The sequence below is a fragment of the Diadema antillarum genome, unplaced genomic scaffold (genome assembly GCF_040938485.1).
Source record: "Diadema antillarum isolate AM-2024a unplaced genomic scaffold, OU_Dant_1.0 seq00000244_RagTag, whole genome shotgun sequence".
Classification (NCBI taxonomy): Eukaryota; Metazoa; Echinodermata; class Echinoidea; order Diadematoida; family Diadematidae; genus Diadema; species Diadema antillarum.
In genome coordinates, this window is record NW_027271288.1 from 1,005,998 (window position 1) to 1,024,910 (window position 18,913).

Here is an 18,913-nt window from a genome sequence, read left to right on the forward strand (position 1 = left end):
ATTCTTCTTATGTAACAAACAAACATATTGTGAATCTGTTTTGTTTTCGAAACAGATTGTGGTGGAGAGGTGACGGGAGGACGTTTCAGCACCAAGCTGGTCATCAACTCACCCGGTAGACCGTACCGGAAGTTCTTGGACTGTCTTTGGGAAGTTGATATCCCATTCGGCGGCCGCGTGCGCATTTTCTTCACCGAGTTCAACACAGAGGGCTCTCGTGATATCCTCTTCATGGGTAATGGCACCGATCCAGACGAGGAGAGTAGTATTTTCCTGACTCACAGTGGGCGAAACAAACCCAAGGAGATCAGGACCGTGGCTAACAAAATCTGGATGAGATTTGTTACCGACTCCGTCAACGAATTTTCTGGTTGGACCGCTATCATAGAGGCACTCCCCTATAATGGTGAGAAAATTGTTCTGCGTTGTGTCACAAACTTTATGATGCCTGATTCTCAGTCACGCCATCCACCACCCTATAATAAATTTGTAGACATCCACACTTAAAACAACACTACATTATACGCATGTTATGAACAAAGTTCCCGGACAAAATTACATGATACGTTAATTTGTATATTATATGAGTTCTGTTAGATCTTGCCCTTGATTTGAAACTGTTTTGTCAGGTGTATCAAATTAAACGAGAATATATATTTGTATCCCTCGTTTCTAGTTGTGCTGTTTTATGCATATCAAATAAAACGATACAGTATTTGTAAACTCCCGGTTATTGTCTCAGTGTGTACTTTGCAAGAGACGGGACTCTGAAACGTGGCTGCTGAACAATCTCTTACTGTTGTTCAACTGTAGAGTGCGGTGGATATTTGTTTATCCCTACGGACGGGTCGCTGACCATCGGTTCCCCAAACTTTCCCTACAACTACCTCGACAACCAAAACTGCTACTACCAGATCAACGGGGCGCCTGGTCGCAGGATAGAAGTCAACTTCCTGGAGTTCACCACAGAGGCCCGGATGTTGGACTACCTCAGCATCGGAGAAGGCTGTCTACAGGAAGGTGGGGATATCATCGTGGGGAACCACAGCGGCTACGGTGTACCGCCTCCCGGTCGATTTTTCTCCAGACGCAATGCAGTGTGGATGAGGTTCCATTCCAACGAGGTCAACACTTACCAGGGCTTCCTCATCAATTTTGCTGACGCAACCACTCCAGCTGGTCAGATGTGTTATTTTTTTTTTCTTTGTAATTTTTTTTTTTTTTTTTGATTTTGTGTGTGTTTCCTTTTTCATTCATAATTAGAGCGCCATAATAGACCAGTTCTCGTGTGATTTTTTTTTCCAGTTTCAGGGCCGTCACCAGCTTTTTTTTTTTCAAGGGGGGGGGGGGGGTACGTTTATATTTCTGGTTCCACTTCCGGGTTTCATCAGCTAACAAGCAAAAAAAAACACAACAACAACAACAACAAAAAAAAAAAAAGGGGGGGTCTTCAGCGCAACTTTCTGATTCCACTTCCGGGTTTCTTCAGCTGACAAGCAAAAAGAAAAAGAAAAAAATGTAACTTTATTTAGCAATCACGGGAAGGAGTTAAAGAGCTTTGTAGCTGCATATACTATACTTCAGTCGTTTCATGTCTCGTGTTTCACTTCTTGGTTCGGTAGACGACTCGGGAGCCCGCTGCGAAGTGTTCGTGCCACCAACAATGCCCCCGACCACCACCAAGAAACCATTCAAACCTGTCATCTACCAGGAGGTCGATGACTGGTCAGGCGTGGGTCCTGGTCCCGACTGGTACTACTACGGGGAAACTGGCAGTGGTGAAAATCCAGGAGCAGACAACCAGTACACTATGACTGACTTTGACTACTCATCTCCGGCGGCTGAGGAGACTTTGCCCCAGACCAACGAGGCGAGTTCCTCCCAAGGGGGCTTCGCCGTGTAAAGACGGGAGTCTCTGCCTCTATGTCATAGCATACGGTCACGCAGGTAATATAACAAATCTGACTGAAGGAATTACTATAAACCCTTTATGTTATGTTGCTCTTGATTCCGTAGATGCTACCATCACCATCAATTATTTAGGGATGACATACTCGAAACGTGAACGAACTCAGTATTTCGCATGCGCGTAAAACATGTTGATTGCAATAAGGAGAGCGATTGAATGGTCGAATCTACATGATAACTAAAATTTTTCAAAGTAGGGCAGCTAAATCTCTTTTTCTTTTCTTGCTCTTGTTAGGTTCTTTTCATTAAAACTACATGTATCGACGCGAACTGCAAAGCGAAATAAGCTTACCGTGGGTCTTTTCCGCAAACCTCTTGAAATCATGTAGTCGATTAGACCACATAGTGACGCATCTGCTGTAGATCTGATCACACAATAATCATATTTACACTTTTAAAGTTTCTCCATTAATCTTACTACATCAAATTTGTACACACAGTAAGGTACTGAGCCAAAAGAGGAAGATATATATCCGAAATATAGCTGTTGTAAGAATGTGCGCCCACGTGATCCTGAACTTGATTTATGCGCAGAAAGTGTCAATTTCACTTCAAGTATGTCACGTGAGTCATGTAAATCAAAAGCTTTGACGTTTCACCTCTTGTTATATATTTCTCCTTAATTCATTACCCTATCTATAAAAAAAAATCAATATTTTACGACAATATTCATATTTTCTTTTCTCCTTCAGTTTCAAATCGGCAACCTTGGTTGATAAGACTCTTCTTTCAAAGTGTGGGTTTGCATTTGCACAAAATAGACTGCAGTTTACAAAACTATTATTGGGCGTGTATGATGTTTGCATCTTAACATGACATTCATGTGAAATGAGTTTTGTGAAGATCTTGATTATACTGGTCGGCATTCTGCACAGCAATTTTATCAATGCGTCAAGAATGCATATAATTATGATCGTGGGTACTCATAGTCTGTTTATTGTCATTTTTGACGCATATATCATAGAAAGATATTCTTTTCAAACGTTAAAATGTTGGAGATGCAGTCCGCCAAATGTGTTCTCTTATCCAACTGACCATTTACATGTAAAATCACCATATAAATGAACAACTTTCTCAGTGTTTATTTATATAAACAGGTAAACTCGTATTTTCGGACTGGTCATGGCTGACGAATGGAGCTGTTCGTGAATGAATGTGAAGGGAAGTATTCTGAGTCCATGGCAAATGACGTCACAATGGCCAACACACACAGACAGGGGGAGATTGAAAATTCATAAGTGAATAAGACAAATCATTGTGTAATGTATTGTAACTGGTAATGTAAATCTGTACATTGTATCCATAAGCAATTAGGCAGGAGCAACATGCTTAGTAATTGTACTTTCACTCCTGTCTCTACTCCTTTTCTATTTTTCGATGAAAGAGCGGGGAAAATACGTAAATAAAACCCCAAAAAAGGAAAAAAGAAAGAAAAGCAGATTTGATGTGACGAACAGTATATGTTTCCATGCTTTCCAATCTGTATTCTGTTGTTCACTCATCTTTGCCTGATTTTATCTTGTTTTACCCAAAACACTTGCAATGGGGAAATTGAAACGTGTGTACAAAGTAGAACCTCCTTGATTGGTGTTAAAAAAACAGCATGAAAGTATTTTGCCCCTGCCTAGCCGTCGTACTTTATTTAAGTGTTGCGCTATGATTATGTATTGTACCACAAAAGTACTTTATACCATACGTACTATCTTGCCGGTATTTTTCACATTACTTGTATATGGTTTTTAGTTGAGGGTATAAACGCCTAACATAGTCATTCTTGTAATATCTATAAAGGAAATGGGGGAATTTTACCTGGTCCAAATCCTTTTGCCGTTTGTTGAAATGCAAATAGATTTTATGCAAATTTCAAAACGTTTTATATTTAAAGGCTTGTGCGTACTTTGGTCTTTATAGCAGATGTAGGCTTTTAACTTTCCAAGTAGCATATTTTTAACTGTAGAAAAAAATAGCTTTTAGCCTGTGATTTGTTTTCAATGCTGTACAAAGTTTTCAAAATCAGAAGCTGACACTAGACCCAGATGAACTTTGATATACATAATGTTTTATTTCCGGACCATGGTTGGTTTTTAGATCCATGCTGTGTGTAGTTTATTGTCTGGTAGTCTTATGCCTGTATCCCACATTTTACACGTAGAATCGGTGTTGGGTTGTTCTTTTATGACAAAAATGAGGCCCTTTTTAAAAAATTATTTGCCCCAGCCAGTACTGATATTCAACAAGGCCAGATTTTAGTTTCGTGACAAAAGACTGAAGAACTGTAAAAAAAAAAATCCTTCTCTTCCACGTGAAAAGTTGTTCACTGTTATGAATATCTCAAAACAACGGCATAATTACACTGATATCTTCTTTATAATTCTTAATGTTAGAAGAATACTCTTTCTGCATCAAATTTTAAAATATAAACTACGCAGTCGGGTAATGGGTGGTTTGTTTATGTACTTTCATAATTATCGACATCCGAAGAAAAACAAGTACACTTGTATATCAGATTTTGTTTGATCTTTCGAAACTATTCTGTAAAATGGTCTGAATTTATGCTTTATTTTCTTTCGGTTTTCAATAAAAACATCCCAGTCTAATCTAGCCTCACTTACCTGTTTTGTGCCTTGGCTCTTGCAGATGATTGTGTATACAAGTGCTGAAAGAAGCCGAACAACCATGACAAATGTATGACCACTTGACTATACAGTTTATCACCGCATTGCAATACATTGTCTATTGTAGCACTCGTTTCATACATTAGACCCCTAAAAATGCCCATTTCGTACTACAGTATCAAATGTCACCAGCCAGCTAGAAATATGAAACCCAAATATAGTGTACCGTATATACGTGCATATGGATTGAGTGAATGCAGAAATGTTCGCAGAATACACTGCACATTAGTACAAGTGTATAGTTTGAAGAAAATAGGATAATTCATGCAAACGTTCTGAAATATTAACGTTCCGGTATCGCCGTCGCTGGAAAAGAAGACTACACTGCCACTCGTGATGTAGTAGTTGACAAGTACAGGACTATGTAAAGTAAAATGGAATGTTTTCAGGGGATATAAAAATATAATGAATGAGCTCTTGGCTTACCTCATTTAGAAGGCAAGCGGAATACCTGTACAGCGTACGGATTACCTTCTACATAATTGTGTCATAAAGAATTGGAAGGAATTTACGCTTTTCGTATGAAATTATTTGTGGAAATCTCAAAATATTTTCTATGTTAGATTTGTAGCGTTGTCCAAGTGTGACATCACGTATTCTTGTAGTCGTCGCATGGTATCCAGCAACGACGGTGCCGGAAAAGAAAAGAAAAAATCATACTTTCTTTTCTGAAAAGCGGATTGTCCGATTTTTCTCAAACTTCTCTGAGACTACGTCTTACACGCGATTCCCGTTATAACGAAGTTCTCTTTCTTTCTATCAAAATTTCGTTTTAGCCAAGCAGTAAAGTAGGCCCTATAGAGATATAAATGATAATTTAGGACCTCAATTTGTATTAACGAGAATTTCGTTATAATCGTGTTCTTTATAACTGGAGTGCACTGAGCTAATATTCCTGCATTTACATGATTATACAATGATATTGTACGCATGTAAATTAGTTTCCATTCTCCTTTATACTGTAAAGCTTCTCCATGTCTCTGGAAATACTGTCCCCCCCTCCCCCCCCCCCCCCCAAAAAAAAAAAAAAAAAAATATATATATATATATATATATATATATATATATATAAATATATATACATATATGTATAGGAGAGTAAGGAAGAGGCAGTAGACGTAGCTTTTGAATCCTCACAATTTGATTTTAACTCTCGAGCTTTCGGGCCCTGCCCTTTATCAAGACTGAGGATTAAATAAATCGGACGAAATACAGAACATGAGATAGATTTTGTATACAAAAATAATAATGATGATCAACAGTGATCAAGACAGTAATAATAACAATGATAGAGGCAGAGACAGCAGAAAATAACAAAACTAATAGGAGTGTATATACGCGTCATACATATATACTATACATATGATTATAATATTATAATACACTGTATATACTGTGTGTGTATATGCCTACTAGTATATACATGTGTGTGTATATGCCTACTAGTATATACAGTATGCATGTATGTGTGTATATATACACACAAGGGTATACGTCTGCTCGACCAGGAGCAGACGTATACCCTTGTGTGTATGTTCTGCTTCAGAAACGGATTTTTAATCTAACATCACATCGCATCCTGGTCGCTGATGAAGAATGCGATGACTAACCTGTTTGGTGTCTTGTTTCTAAAACATGCGCTTAATTTCCTCGCCAGGATAAAGCGTTTTAATGCCATTTTAGGTTTTAATCTCATATATATTGTATACTATATATATGTGTGTGTGTGCGCGCGCGCAGAAGAGCTAAAGTCCAATGGAGATATGACGAAGTGACCAACCGATCCTTATAGACGTTCAGGACAGGTAGATTTAAGTGTAGGCCTTTCACTTTACATGTAGGCTATGACTGACTTTTGCAGAATCCATGAAATCTCCTCCACTACCTGTCTCTCTTTATGTAATATATATATATATATATATATATATATATATATATATATATAAAATGTGTGTATATATATACATGTGTATATATATATACATGTGTATATACTGTATATATTTGTGTGTGTGTTTGAGCGTGCGCGCTTGTGTGTGTGTGAAGTTATAATCTATGCATGCCCATATAATATACTGCATACATGTAGGCCTTGTATACCCACATATACAGTGGACGCCCGTTATAACAAAGTCCTTTACGAATACAATTGTATCGAAATTTCATTATAATCGGACCAAAAAAAAACAAAAAAACGAACAACAACAATAAAACAAAAAAAAAAAAAAAACGTAGAGTGGATAATGTTGGGGCCTGAATTTGTCCTTTGTTGTAACCGTAATTTTGTTATTAACCGTGTTCGTTATAAGGGGAATGCGCTGCTACTGAAAGATTTGTCATGATAATTGTCTACGGCAATGTGACGCTCAAATCTACACGATACCTGTACACGTATTTTCTTCATTTAAACACACAGTGCACTCTCGTTATAACGAACACGATTACATGTACATGTATAACGAAATTCAGGTAACAAGGAAGTAAAAATTTGGGCCGTAACATTATCCGCTCTATGATTTTTAAATTGTTTATTTGTTCGGTTATAACAAAATTTCAATTACATGTGTCCCTGTAAAAATCTCAGACATCATGATAAGAGTGATGCGCTCATAATAGTATGTTGTCACAGTGGATTGTACAGCAATACACGCACAATAAACGACAAAAATCAAACATTCATGCGATACTGCCAGCATCATTGACTGTACATCTGTATTTACAAAATCAATACGTGTATAAACAGCAAGCAAGTCTAGCGGAGAGAGCAAATTTTACAGAGACCCTTTATAAACACCACAAATCGGGCTGAACATGAAACAAATTCCTTATTGGAATCATCATTCTATGCAATGCGTACAGCACAGTGTATGATTACATCTGGTAGCGTTTACTGACGGTAATTACGAGCTTGAAAATGTACATGTACTCCTTTCTGAGGGAAACCAGAGAACAGTTGGTTCTCTTTTCTTTTGCCTGGAAAGCGGTTTTATTACAGCTGTTCTCTTCTTTCTTGTTCACTTCATTTAAAACCAGATTAAAACATAAAAATATATGTCGTAATAATTCGAATTTTGACAAGATGAAGAGTACCTCACAGGGGTCGTAGAATGTTATTTTTCTTTTGTAAAGAGAAAACAATGTGTCATTGAGTCAAAGCTATTAAACTTAATTGTACGTCTGTCACGATTACAATGTTTGCTTCGACTCAGGACTACATTCTCTCTGTCCCTGGTTTACTGCTGTCAAACTTCAGGAGATCGGATTTCAGTTCTTCAAGACAAAAGATTCAGAAAGCGTTCATGCATGTCATATCTGTTAAAGGAAAGAAAATATGTGTTGCACTAGTCTTCCTCCAAGGTGACTGCATTTATAGGTCAATTGTCAGGGAAAGTCATTAGTTTCACACTGGTCAAAGTCACACACCCAGCACAGCACACTGATAACCTAAATTCTCATTTACCAAGAGGGGAAATTTAGTCAAACTTATTTCTTTGGATTGGAAGAGGTTCATCGTGGTGAAGAATGAATGAAGAAAGTAATCACTGTCTCACGATGTGCAAACGTTGAGCACATCGTTTGTCTCAACGTTTGCACATCGTGAGACAACTGATTGCTTTCTTCATTCAACTTATTTCTTGTGTGTTGAAATGCTCAATCCCCATAGAAAATAAAAACATGATATTCACACGAAAGGCTTGTAGTGTTAAGAGAAATCCAAGCAAATGTAGAAATACACTTAGGTTTTAAAAAATGTGATATTGAAATTCATTACATGACTAGCAAATTAGGTCAAACATGATTCACTAATAAAATATTGTAAAATTAAATTCAAGATTTAAAGGGGATGGCTAGTAACTGATCAGTGGGAATCAGTGGGAATGCTGGAGGATGATTGTTCCAATCCTTGTGGGATTCATTTAAGAGTACACTATATATCTATTCTTGTGTGAAAATTATTTGCTTCAGAATGGTCTCGTATTCAAGTAATGTGCAGTTTAATGTTTCCAGGTAAGCGTCCCTGGTCAGTGACGGGGCATTAATCTGCACATTTCTTGAATATGAGACCGTTCTGAAGCAAACAATTTTCACACAACAGTAGATACATATAATGTACTCTTAAATAAATCCCACAAGGATTGGAACAATCATCCCTCAGCATTCCCACTGATCGGTTACTAGCCATCCCCTTTAAAGTGAGCAGTGAAGCTTACATGAAGTGCTCATACCAGCATCATTAAGTAACATGATATTTTTTGGGGGGCCCCTTATTGGTCAGGTTGACATGTGTGACATCTTGGGGTTCATGTCCATTTGTGATTTTGTGAGTTAGGAAAAAAAAATAAGAAAATGAAGAAAAAAAAACAGAAAAAACAACTGATTTTAATGAGTGGAACCAATTCTTAGAGCAATACAGCAAGCACATGATTTTCATTGTTCAAAAGGCAGTGATTATTTATCAAGTCAAGTTTCTTTCACTTTTTACATAATTCTACTATCACAGACTCTATGATTATGATGTGCCATACTTTCCTAACATGTTATCAAGAGGAATTCAAGCACAATATAATTTGCATATGAAAAACAAAAAGCTTTAAAGCATATTACATAAAACAGCATAAGAAATGTCAGTTTTCAAACCATGATTGGGCGAATACAGGTTGTATACGTACATGTAATTACTGGATTGAGCATTGTAATGAGAGCAGTGACTAAAACGGACTCATCCTTGACACTTTGGCCCGAATTCACGAATGTGGTACAAATGAAACCATGGTTTAAACCATGGACAAAAACCATGGAGCGCCAAGTGTCACATGGAATATTTCTTTACGAAATCAGTCATTTCGTCATCAAAATGACCATTTCGTTGACGAAATTATCATTTCATGGACGAAATGTTCATTTAGTTACAAAATATTGTCATTTCGTTACAAAATAATCATTTCATCGACGAAATGACTGATTTCGTAAAGAAATATTCCATGTGACACTTGGCGCTCCATGGTTTTTGTCCATGGTGTAAACCATGGTTTCATTTGTACTACCTTCGTGAATTCGGGCCTTTTTGTCTGTTTTTTTTTGCTACAACATAGTTGGGAAACAGAAGCTCACATTTAGGTCTTTCAGTGACAAAGCAACTGATCTCATGGTACAAAAATATCATGAGTTCTTTAACCTACATGATCCTTTGTTGATGGGCAGCCACTAACTCAATCTATTGTCTCCAAAGCACAACTATACACAGTGTGTAAGCAAGGTCGCACAGGAAACCCCTTTTCAGCCTAGGTTGATAGACATGACAAGCCTGGAAGTACAATGTACAGTATTTCATTGGTCATGTTCATCGGAACAACAGCTGCTGCTTTGCCCTTGGCTTTCCACCAGACTGAAGGCCAGGCTTTCCACCAGACTGTAGGCCAGGCTGTACGGCTTCCCGTCCACTCTGATTGTGTCTCTGCTGTAACACCAAACCAAACACATAGTTGAAATGAACATGTGCAATTATTTATTTTTTTTTTAATCTAAAGTACAGGACCTTCTGATATTCACATCACATGAACACATGCCATGCTTGCTGCATACAAGTGAGACAGTCACAGAAACTTCACTTTAAAGGACAAGTTCACCTACATAAACATAAGGATTGAGAGAATGCAGCAATATTAGTAGACCACATCAGTGAAAGTTTGAGGAAAATCAGACAATCCGTTAAAAAGTTATGAATTTTCGAAGTTTTTGTGCAGTAACCGCTGGATGAGAAGACTACTGCAGTGTATGAATAACTTGGATGTCACATGCGTACAACAATATAAGGAAAATATAAAGAGAATTTCACAAAATTCCATCTTTTGAAAAAAGTACACATTCCCGTGACTCGTTACCGACAAATGTTATGGGTAATATTATTCCCCCTGCCTTTAGAAAGAGTCAAGTCAAGTGCTCTTTTATTATGCGAAAAAAGTGAAAATATGTTGAATTTTCTTTTACATTTTCTTTATACTGTTGTACGCATATGACTCACAAGCTGTAGTAGTCTCCTCATCCAGCGGTTCCAACACAAAAACTTTAAAAATTCATAACTTTTGCATCGATTGTCCAATTTTCCTCAAACTTTCACTGATGTGTTCTACTAATATTGTTGCATTCTCTCAATCCTTATGTTTATGAGGGTGAACTTGTCCTTTAAGACTCTTGTGTGTGTGTGTGTGTGTGTGTGTGTGTGTGTGTGTGTGTGTGTGTGTGGCTGCAGGCATTGTGCATAGTACCTATTGAAACATGAAACCCTAACTGAATTTCCCTAGTTCATTAACTTGTGTCACAACATCTCATGCACAGAAGAAACTATAAGGACAGGTTCTTGAAGCAAATTATTCCATTTTCTTTGAAAGAAAAAAATGCACCGGTAATTAATGAGTCAAGTCCACAATATTTCATTTAATGGTTGCTTTTGAAACTGAATTTCCATGCCAAACTCTCCATTTTAGGTGCATTGACATTTCCCCTACCACGCAGAACAATTGACACACATACCATGAATCTTTACAACATCTGCTGGACTTGCGGTTCTCAGTTATTTTAGTGATTTAACCCTGTATAGCCAAGGCTATTTTGAAACTTCCAGACCCCCCATCTCAGACACTTATGAGCAGATTTTGATCAAACTCAAGGTAATGTTTCAGTGTCCAATCAGGTACTACAGCCACTTTTTTTTTTGTAAACGATGGTCAAAAACATGTACAATTTGTATAATTTCTGTAATTGTACCCCCGATCATCACAGATGGGGTTTCCAAAATAATGTGCACATGATGTGAAATGGAAAAAAAATTAAGGTCACAGCATTTCAGCATGAGACCTTATAGCGTTTAAGTATGACCACAGAAAATGTCAGTGGATGGGGTATAGATGTTTACAATTTAATGATTTTTATCGTATGAGAGAATTTGATGAAAATCCTTCCAGTCTGTTCATCTGTTATTCATCATAATCAGCCTGAGCCAAGCACAGTGTGGAACCACACATTGAGTAACCATCAGAATGTGGTTAGGTGGTCAAGCAGGAAACTTACCTTGGAGAGAATCGGTCTGGCTATTCCTCTTGGTCTGCTAGGACTAGACAGGTTCTCTACTGCTAGGACCAGGTCCTCATGCCAGTGAAGTCTGGAACCACCTGAAATGGGGAAAAGATTCAGACATGAATACATATCTTATCCTACCACTGAGAAAATCTTTACATTAATTAGTCTAATCATTGAATATTTCCGCAAGAGATTACTTGTGAATACCTTTCTACTGTGATGAAATAATGCTAACGATTGGCTGAAACAGTTGGAAAGTTTCACTTACTTGGAACATTAAAATTGTGGCACAGTGCAAAGCCCAAAGTATTACAATGCCATGAAGTTTGTAATGATCTGTTTAATATGAATGCATTAGACTTTAATCCATAGATACAGTGTGATTCTCGGCTCTCTTGACAAGCTCTGATGGTACCCTGTGTCTCACCCACACTGTGTCTCACCCACACTATTCAACATAGTAACTCTCTACATGTACTGCTATTTCAAGAAAAATGTAGTTTTTTTTAATGTCACAAAATAGCTAAGCCAGTTTCCACTTGGAGCAAGTTTGCGCTTGAATCTGCTGAAATAGAAGCCATATTTCCAGTATGAACACTTCAACTGTTAAAGGTCCTGTTTATCTTTGGGAGCAGTGATTCTAAAAATGTTCAAGATATTACTTTTGATGCATTTTATGTGCAGATCAGCTGTATTACAAAACATCCTACCATATAAAATGTTTACAATAAAACCTAAAATATAAGGAGATATCACTATTTTTCTCATTAAATCATTACTGTAGACAGTTTAGTCTGGAAACATTTTTATTATAACTATTGTTCATATTTTGTATATTTCTATTCTAACAATACTTAGCATCGATTATACTGGTTCAAATTTTTACATTGGTTGTTTTTATCTCTACCTCACATATTAGAACTATTTTGAAGTACTAATGCTGGGTTTTTGTTTCATCTGCAATTTATGGTAAATTATGCCTTCAAGAAGACAAAGGTTGTTACCCGTTTTGCGTGTCACTAAGTGATGGGGAGACCAATTCTGCTCAGTGGCAGCATGCTGGCCATTTGTGATGGTGTGAAGTTTGGTCACCAGCTCCAACTCATGCTCTGTCTAAATGGAAGATAAAAATAAAACACACATGACAGAGATACCATCTTACTCTGACATGAATATGAAAAGTACCCATTTATTCTCATCACAGTCTCAAAATCCTATCAGATGAAATGTGCAGAAATGTATGTTGCATTTTAATATTAAATAAGTGAGCACTACACTGTTTAAATTCACTTGTCCAAATTCTATCACTAGATGCTAATAATAGCATCATCTTAAAAGTTACTTTTAAGATAATATTTAAACAGTTAAATTGTATGTTACTGTTCTTGGAAATATGAGGCAATAAGGTGTAACTGAGCAATGCTTATTCATGAAAAACATGACCTTTGTCAACTTTGAAAGCTGTGTTTATGGAAAGTGCACAAATGGATGATAGTGTTTCATTGATTTCTCAATGAATAAGCTATAAGAAAAAAAACTTTTTATGCACATAAATGTGTAGAAGTCAAAGTTTATAGTGAGCCGAGACTGCCAATCATTTCTATCTAACATTTGAAATGACTTGTCATACCAATGTTCATGTCTGCTACACATATGTATGTGTAGCTGGAATTCTAGGAAGGTAGGGTATAGTCTGAGTACCCCCAGTCAGTGAAGAACTTACCAGTGTGAGAGCAGCCAGCCCACTGCAGCCTCGGGCAGGGAGTCGCACCAAGGATGGTGTGCTACCTCTAGACATGTTGCTGTGTAAGGCCTTTGCATTCTCCAGCTTCATGCTAAAACACTGAAACAGCCAAGAATAACACGTGTTACACATCACAAAATTCCATGACCATACTGTATGTATATGCAGTAGATCAAATCAGACTTGAAGTTCAAATGAGTGAAGTACAGTACCGGTACCTCTACAATGTAGGCCAAAAATATACATGCACATGTATTGACAGTGCAGCCATATTGTCTTTTCATTCTGCATCAACTAAATGCAAGCATTGTATCATTTCCCTGTTTGGACATATACATGTTAATACTTCCAGCATGCAAACAGTGTGCAGATGTCCTGTGAATAAATTTTCTCCTAAACTTTGAGAATCAAGTATATAATATATATCATAATTAATCAAACATTCATTTATTCTCATCAATTAAAGATCCTGTTTACCGTTGGGAACAGTGATTTAAAAAATTGTCAAGATATGACATTTAATGCATATGTGTAGGTCTCTTGTGCCACAAAACATCCTATCATATAAAATTTTTGAAATAAAGCCTAAAATATTTAAAGGAGATTGTTCAAATGTTGTATCTGTATTTTTCTCAATTAACCGTAATTGTAGATGGTTTAGTCTGGAAACATTTTTATTAGAACTATTGTTCACATTTTGTACATACATCTATTTAACAATTGATATTTAACCGATCCAAATTTTTACAGTGGTTGTTTCTATCCCTAACTCACATTTAAGAACTATCTTAAAGCACTAATGCTGGGATTTTGTTTCATCTGCAAATGGTAAATTATATGCCTAAGTTAAAGGAAATACATAATACGAGGTGATACATTGACAAATTCAATGTTTAAACAATTTGGGAGGACAATTCCTTGAATATAATACAAAATATATGTATGAATGATATCATAGCGAAAAAAACAAACAATGTACACTTTGCCAATGTATTAAACATGGTTTATGAGGGAATGACGCACAAACGGTTTAGCTCATAAAACTTATTTTCACTAATGCTAACGCTCTAAAAAGGTGCCTAACATGATGTCAGTCATTTTCAAAGGAAGATAAGTTGGATTATGTATCTGATGCAAACTTCTTGCTAAGAACAAAATCTAAGCACAAACCTTTTCATTATCTTTCTTGATGCGATCCTTCAGTTCTTGCTTCTGTGCTCTCAGCTGGGCGAGCAGAGCACGCTTCTTCTCTATTAGCTGCTGCCTGACTACAGAGGGCGACACACTCAGCTGCTGTTGAGTGGACACCTGCAAGACTTTTGATGATAAGGTCATTGGCCTTTCGAAGGGCGGTGCAGCTGAACTCAGCAATGACGCTTGGGGTCCTTGATTGATGTTTTCTTTCTGTGAAATGTCTAAAATCTTTGGCTGCTCAGTTAGAGTAGAAGAGTATTTGCCATCAGCAAGGCAACGTGAGATTGTTGTTTCAGGAGACGAGACTACGAAGGGATTGCTGTGATGAGGAGGGTGGTTGATCTCACCCTCACTTTCTTCATGGGAGCTGCCGACACCCTCTGGATGGTTCTGGGTTGAGAGGGGAGTAAATGCGCTGAATGTTTGCTGTTCTGAAAATGGGTGTGGCCTCGTCTTATTCCAGGATGATTCAGCATTGACTGCTGTTGATGTGACTTTTTCCTTTGCTGCAGAATGAGAAAGAGGAATCTGAGGATGACCGTGATGAACCGGCTGCTGTGCTTGTATTTCCTGCACCTCAAAGTTTACCTGTAAAGGACTGGAATAGATGACAGCATCTAAAGAGCTCTTTACAGAGGTAAAAGATGAGGACTGCTGCTTAGGGGGCGATCTGTCTTCATTTTCTGTCTTCATTGTTGCCACTTTAGTCCCAACTTGACCAAATTCCTCCACAGCCATTGCAAGTGATGATTCCTCCTTTGAATTGTTCGGTGGTGAACCAGACATTGCTTGGCAACAGTCAGCATATTCTTTCCCATTACTTTGCAGCCCATAATGACGTGAAGTGGCATTGATGTCATCTTCCCTCGATTCTTCACTCAATACAGAATGTCCATCTATGTCCTCGACTGCACTAAACAATGTCACACCATTGTCTGAGCTGGTTTGTGGGAGTGTTGCAATCACACTTACCACTGGTGAAGTCACATCGATTGCAGGCATCAAGCCATTTTTCTTTGGGGAACAATCAGTGTTTCCAATATTTTCACTGAAAGTATTCATCTGCCCATTGAAATGTTCATACACCTTCTCTGCACTACTGCTTCCATCAAAATCTAGTTTTGATTCCACACAAGATATAGCATCCTCCTCAGCTGTCACTGCGTTTTTCTCTTCGTTCTCTTCAGCTGATGTTTGTCTGAATCCTGGTCTGAATACCTCTGTTTTTCTCCTCAGTTTCTTGGCCTTCAGCTTCTCCCTGTCAGTCTGAGCACCAAAGAAGATTTCTTCCTCATCATTGCTGAGGCTCAGGAGTCTGAGAGATTGGAATAGAAAATAGGAAAAATATGAATTATGATGATAAGTTCAATTTCAGCATCAATAATGAGCAAAAATATCTAATAAATGCTCCATATAAAGTACATTCTATGTGTAAAAGAATTTATAACCAGGTCAAGGATTATAATCAGGAAATTTAGAGACATCCAAAGTTCAAAGCAGCCTGGGAAACCATGAAAAGTTGCACACATGTTGTCATGACAGATTTGGAACAATGAACTAACAAACTATGTAACCCCAGGTGCACCTTCATACAGTTATACTGTGGGATAACTGCAAAACACACCCCAAACTCCGAACGCGAACGTGTACAAGGAGCGCCCCGGGGTTTACTGTGGGAGTGTTTCACATTCAGGCTAGTCACAGTTTAAGAACATGCAAGCATTTCAAATCACAAACATAATAACTCCTTGCGTTTAATCAACTGCATCGGCGACCCTGACACATGTATGTTTAACTGATTACAGCACCCCAGGGCAGGGCAGGGTTACCTGTATTCCTGTACACTGTACCTGGTAGGCCTATTGAACCCATATTATTATTAATCATGTTCTTGAACTGAGGTCAGCACATGCACAATCTTCAAATCAAAACACTAGTTAACTACCGTCTAAATCAGTCCGGGAAACCCGCTCATGAGGACCGCTCCCGCGTACGAGGACTGCCCCGCCTCATGAGGACCGCCCCCACGCCTCATGAGGACCGCCCCCATGCCTCATGAGGCCCGGGGGGAACACCTCATGAGGCCCCCTATTCACTTCTATTCATCTCACATCTGACGTATAAATTGTCGCAACTTTGCACGGTGATTTTTTGTTACACACACATGTCCACTATCCATGATGAAAAGAAGAAAAAATCCTATCTGGTTTTTTTTTCAGAAATCAAGTTTTAATCAACCAATGCAGAGCGCCCATTAAAACATGTGTGTTTAAAGGACAAGTTCACCTTCATAAACATAAGGATTGAGAGAATGCAACAATATTAGTAGAACACATCAGTGAAAGTTTGAGGAAAATTGGATAATCGATGCAAAAGTTATGAATTTTTAAAATGTTTGTGTTGGAACCGCTGGATGAGGAGACTACTACAGCTTGTGAGTCATATGCGTACAACAGTATAAAGAAAATGTAAAAGAAAATTCAACATATTTTCACTTTTTTCGCATGATAAAAGAGCTCTTGACTTGCCTCTTTCTAAAGGCAGGGGGAATAATATTGCCCATAACATTTGTTGGTAACGAGTCAGGGGAATGTGTACTTTTTTCAAAAGATGGAATTTTGTGAAATTCTCTTTATATTTTCCTTATATTGTTGTACGCAAGTTATTCATACACTGCAGTAGTCTTCTCATCCAGCGGCTGCTGCACAAAAATTTTAAAAATTCATAACTTTTGAACGGATTGTCTGATTTTCCTCAAACTTTCAATGATGTGTTCTACTAATATTGCTACATTCTCTCAATCCTTATGTTTATAAAGGTGAACTTGTCCTTTAATTTATACGTCAGATGTGAGATGAATAGAAGTGAATAGGGGGCCTCATGAGGCGTTCCCCCCCCCCCCCCCCCCCCCCCCCGGGCCTCATGAGGCATGGGGGCGGTCCTCATGAGGCGTGGGGGCGGTCCTCATGAGGCGGGGCAGTCCTCGTACGCGGGAGCGGTCCTCATTAGCGGGTTTCCCGGACTGAAATAGTCTGTGACAGATGTTCTTAACACAATACACAGCAGTCAGCAAATACACTTGACTTAGTCTTAGCCTTCTTTTTTTTTACACGTAGAAACCACTAAAATCTAAATTGTTAAAACAATACTAGAGATCTAAATTTACACAACATCGATTTAAGAACCGTAGGGCCTACAACAAAAGACAGCAGAGATAATAAATAATGTAAATTAATATGAATTAAGTCTCAAGGTTTACCTTTCCCAAGATGATGCCTCTCCGCAAGGAGTAATACCTCCTTCATCTGTATTTGGCCCAGAGCCACAGTTGCAGTTGCGGACAGGCAAGGAGGCGGGAGGGGCCGGAGCCCCAGCAGCGGGAGCGGCAGGGTCGAACATGATTGCCGGTGCGGAGCGGTGCGGCGATGATGATGGCACTTCCTTCTGACTAACGTTTGGAGTCCTACCAATTTTACCTTTCAATAAATTCAATTGTTTCAGCTTCGACACTGTTACGACACTTGCTGAAAATAGTGAAATAACGGCGATATGCAGCATACATTCCTAATCAATGAATTACGTATATCATTGACTACAGGAAGAGAAACCTGTATCTTATGGCAGAAATATCATTGAATTGCAGTTAGTTGGGTGCATACACAGCTACAGAAGGTAAACAGACATTTTGAATTCCGCGCATGTGTACATGTTTTGTAGTAAACCGTGTGAAAGGTCAAGTCGCACCGGTTTCAATAGACTGTGTATCCAGGTGTTTTGTATCGATGTACTGAAATTCTATGCGCGGCTGCTACCCTGTGCTTTCTAATGTACTGGGTACAAGTCTATTTGTTGCTAAGCGTTGGCAGTACAGCTCTCGCTGTGTGTAAGGCGACGTCCTGAACGGATGTTCCTGAATTTATACAAATCCCACTAAATTGTAGTGTACTAGTGGTCAAAATGTTAATTTTCTTGTACCCAGGGCTGAACAGAACTGTTACAGCTTTCATCATGCGCAACATCGTTCAATGACGGTGTGAAAGGAAAGGATACGAGTAGTGTTTTTGTTTCCGTCCCGTCTTGATTGCGACCACGCAATATTTGCATCCTCTCACCAACCATCATCTAAGCCCGGCTAGCCCTGCTAAATACTGTCTTGACTGTGCGTGTCTGTGCTGTAATAGGCCTACGGCCTACCTGTACGTAGGAGGTTCGGCTCCGCTTCCCTACCGGCTACCTACGTGCTCCTTCTCTGCAA

General features: G+C 38.4%; 1 protein-coding gene across 1 annotated transcript in view; it reads left to right on the forward strand.

Annotated features, from left to right (window-relative positions):
* LOC139729543 (tolloid-like protein 2) overlaps positions 1-4,554 on the forward strand; it is a 39,771-nt gene extending 35,217 nt beyond the window's left edge. Inside the window, exons 11-14 of the mRNA XM_071640471.1 lie at positions 56-406; positions 814-1,179; positions 1,623-1,947; positions 3,066-4,554. Coding sequence (XP_071496572.1) covers positions 56-406; positions 814-1,179; positions 1,623-1,903 — 998 coding nt within the window. The 3' untranslated portion in view covers positions 1,904-1,947; positions 3,066-4,554. The remainder of the gene's footprint in view (positions 1-55; positions 407-813; positions 1,180-1,622; positions 1,948-3,065) is intronic.
* The last annotated feature ends 14,359 nt before the right edge of the window (positions 4,555-18,913 follow it).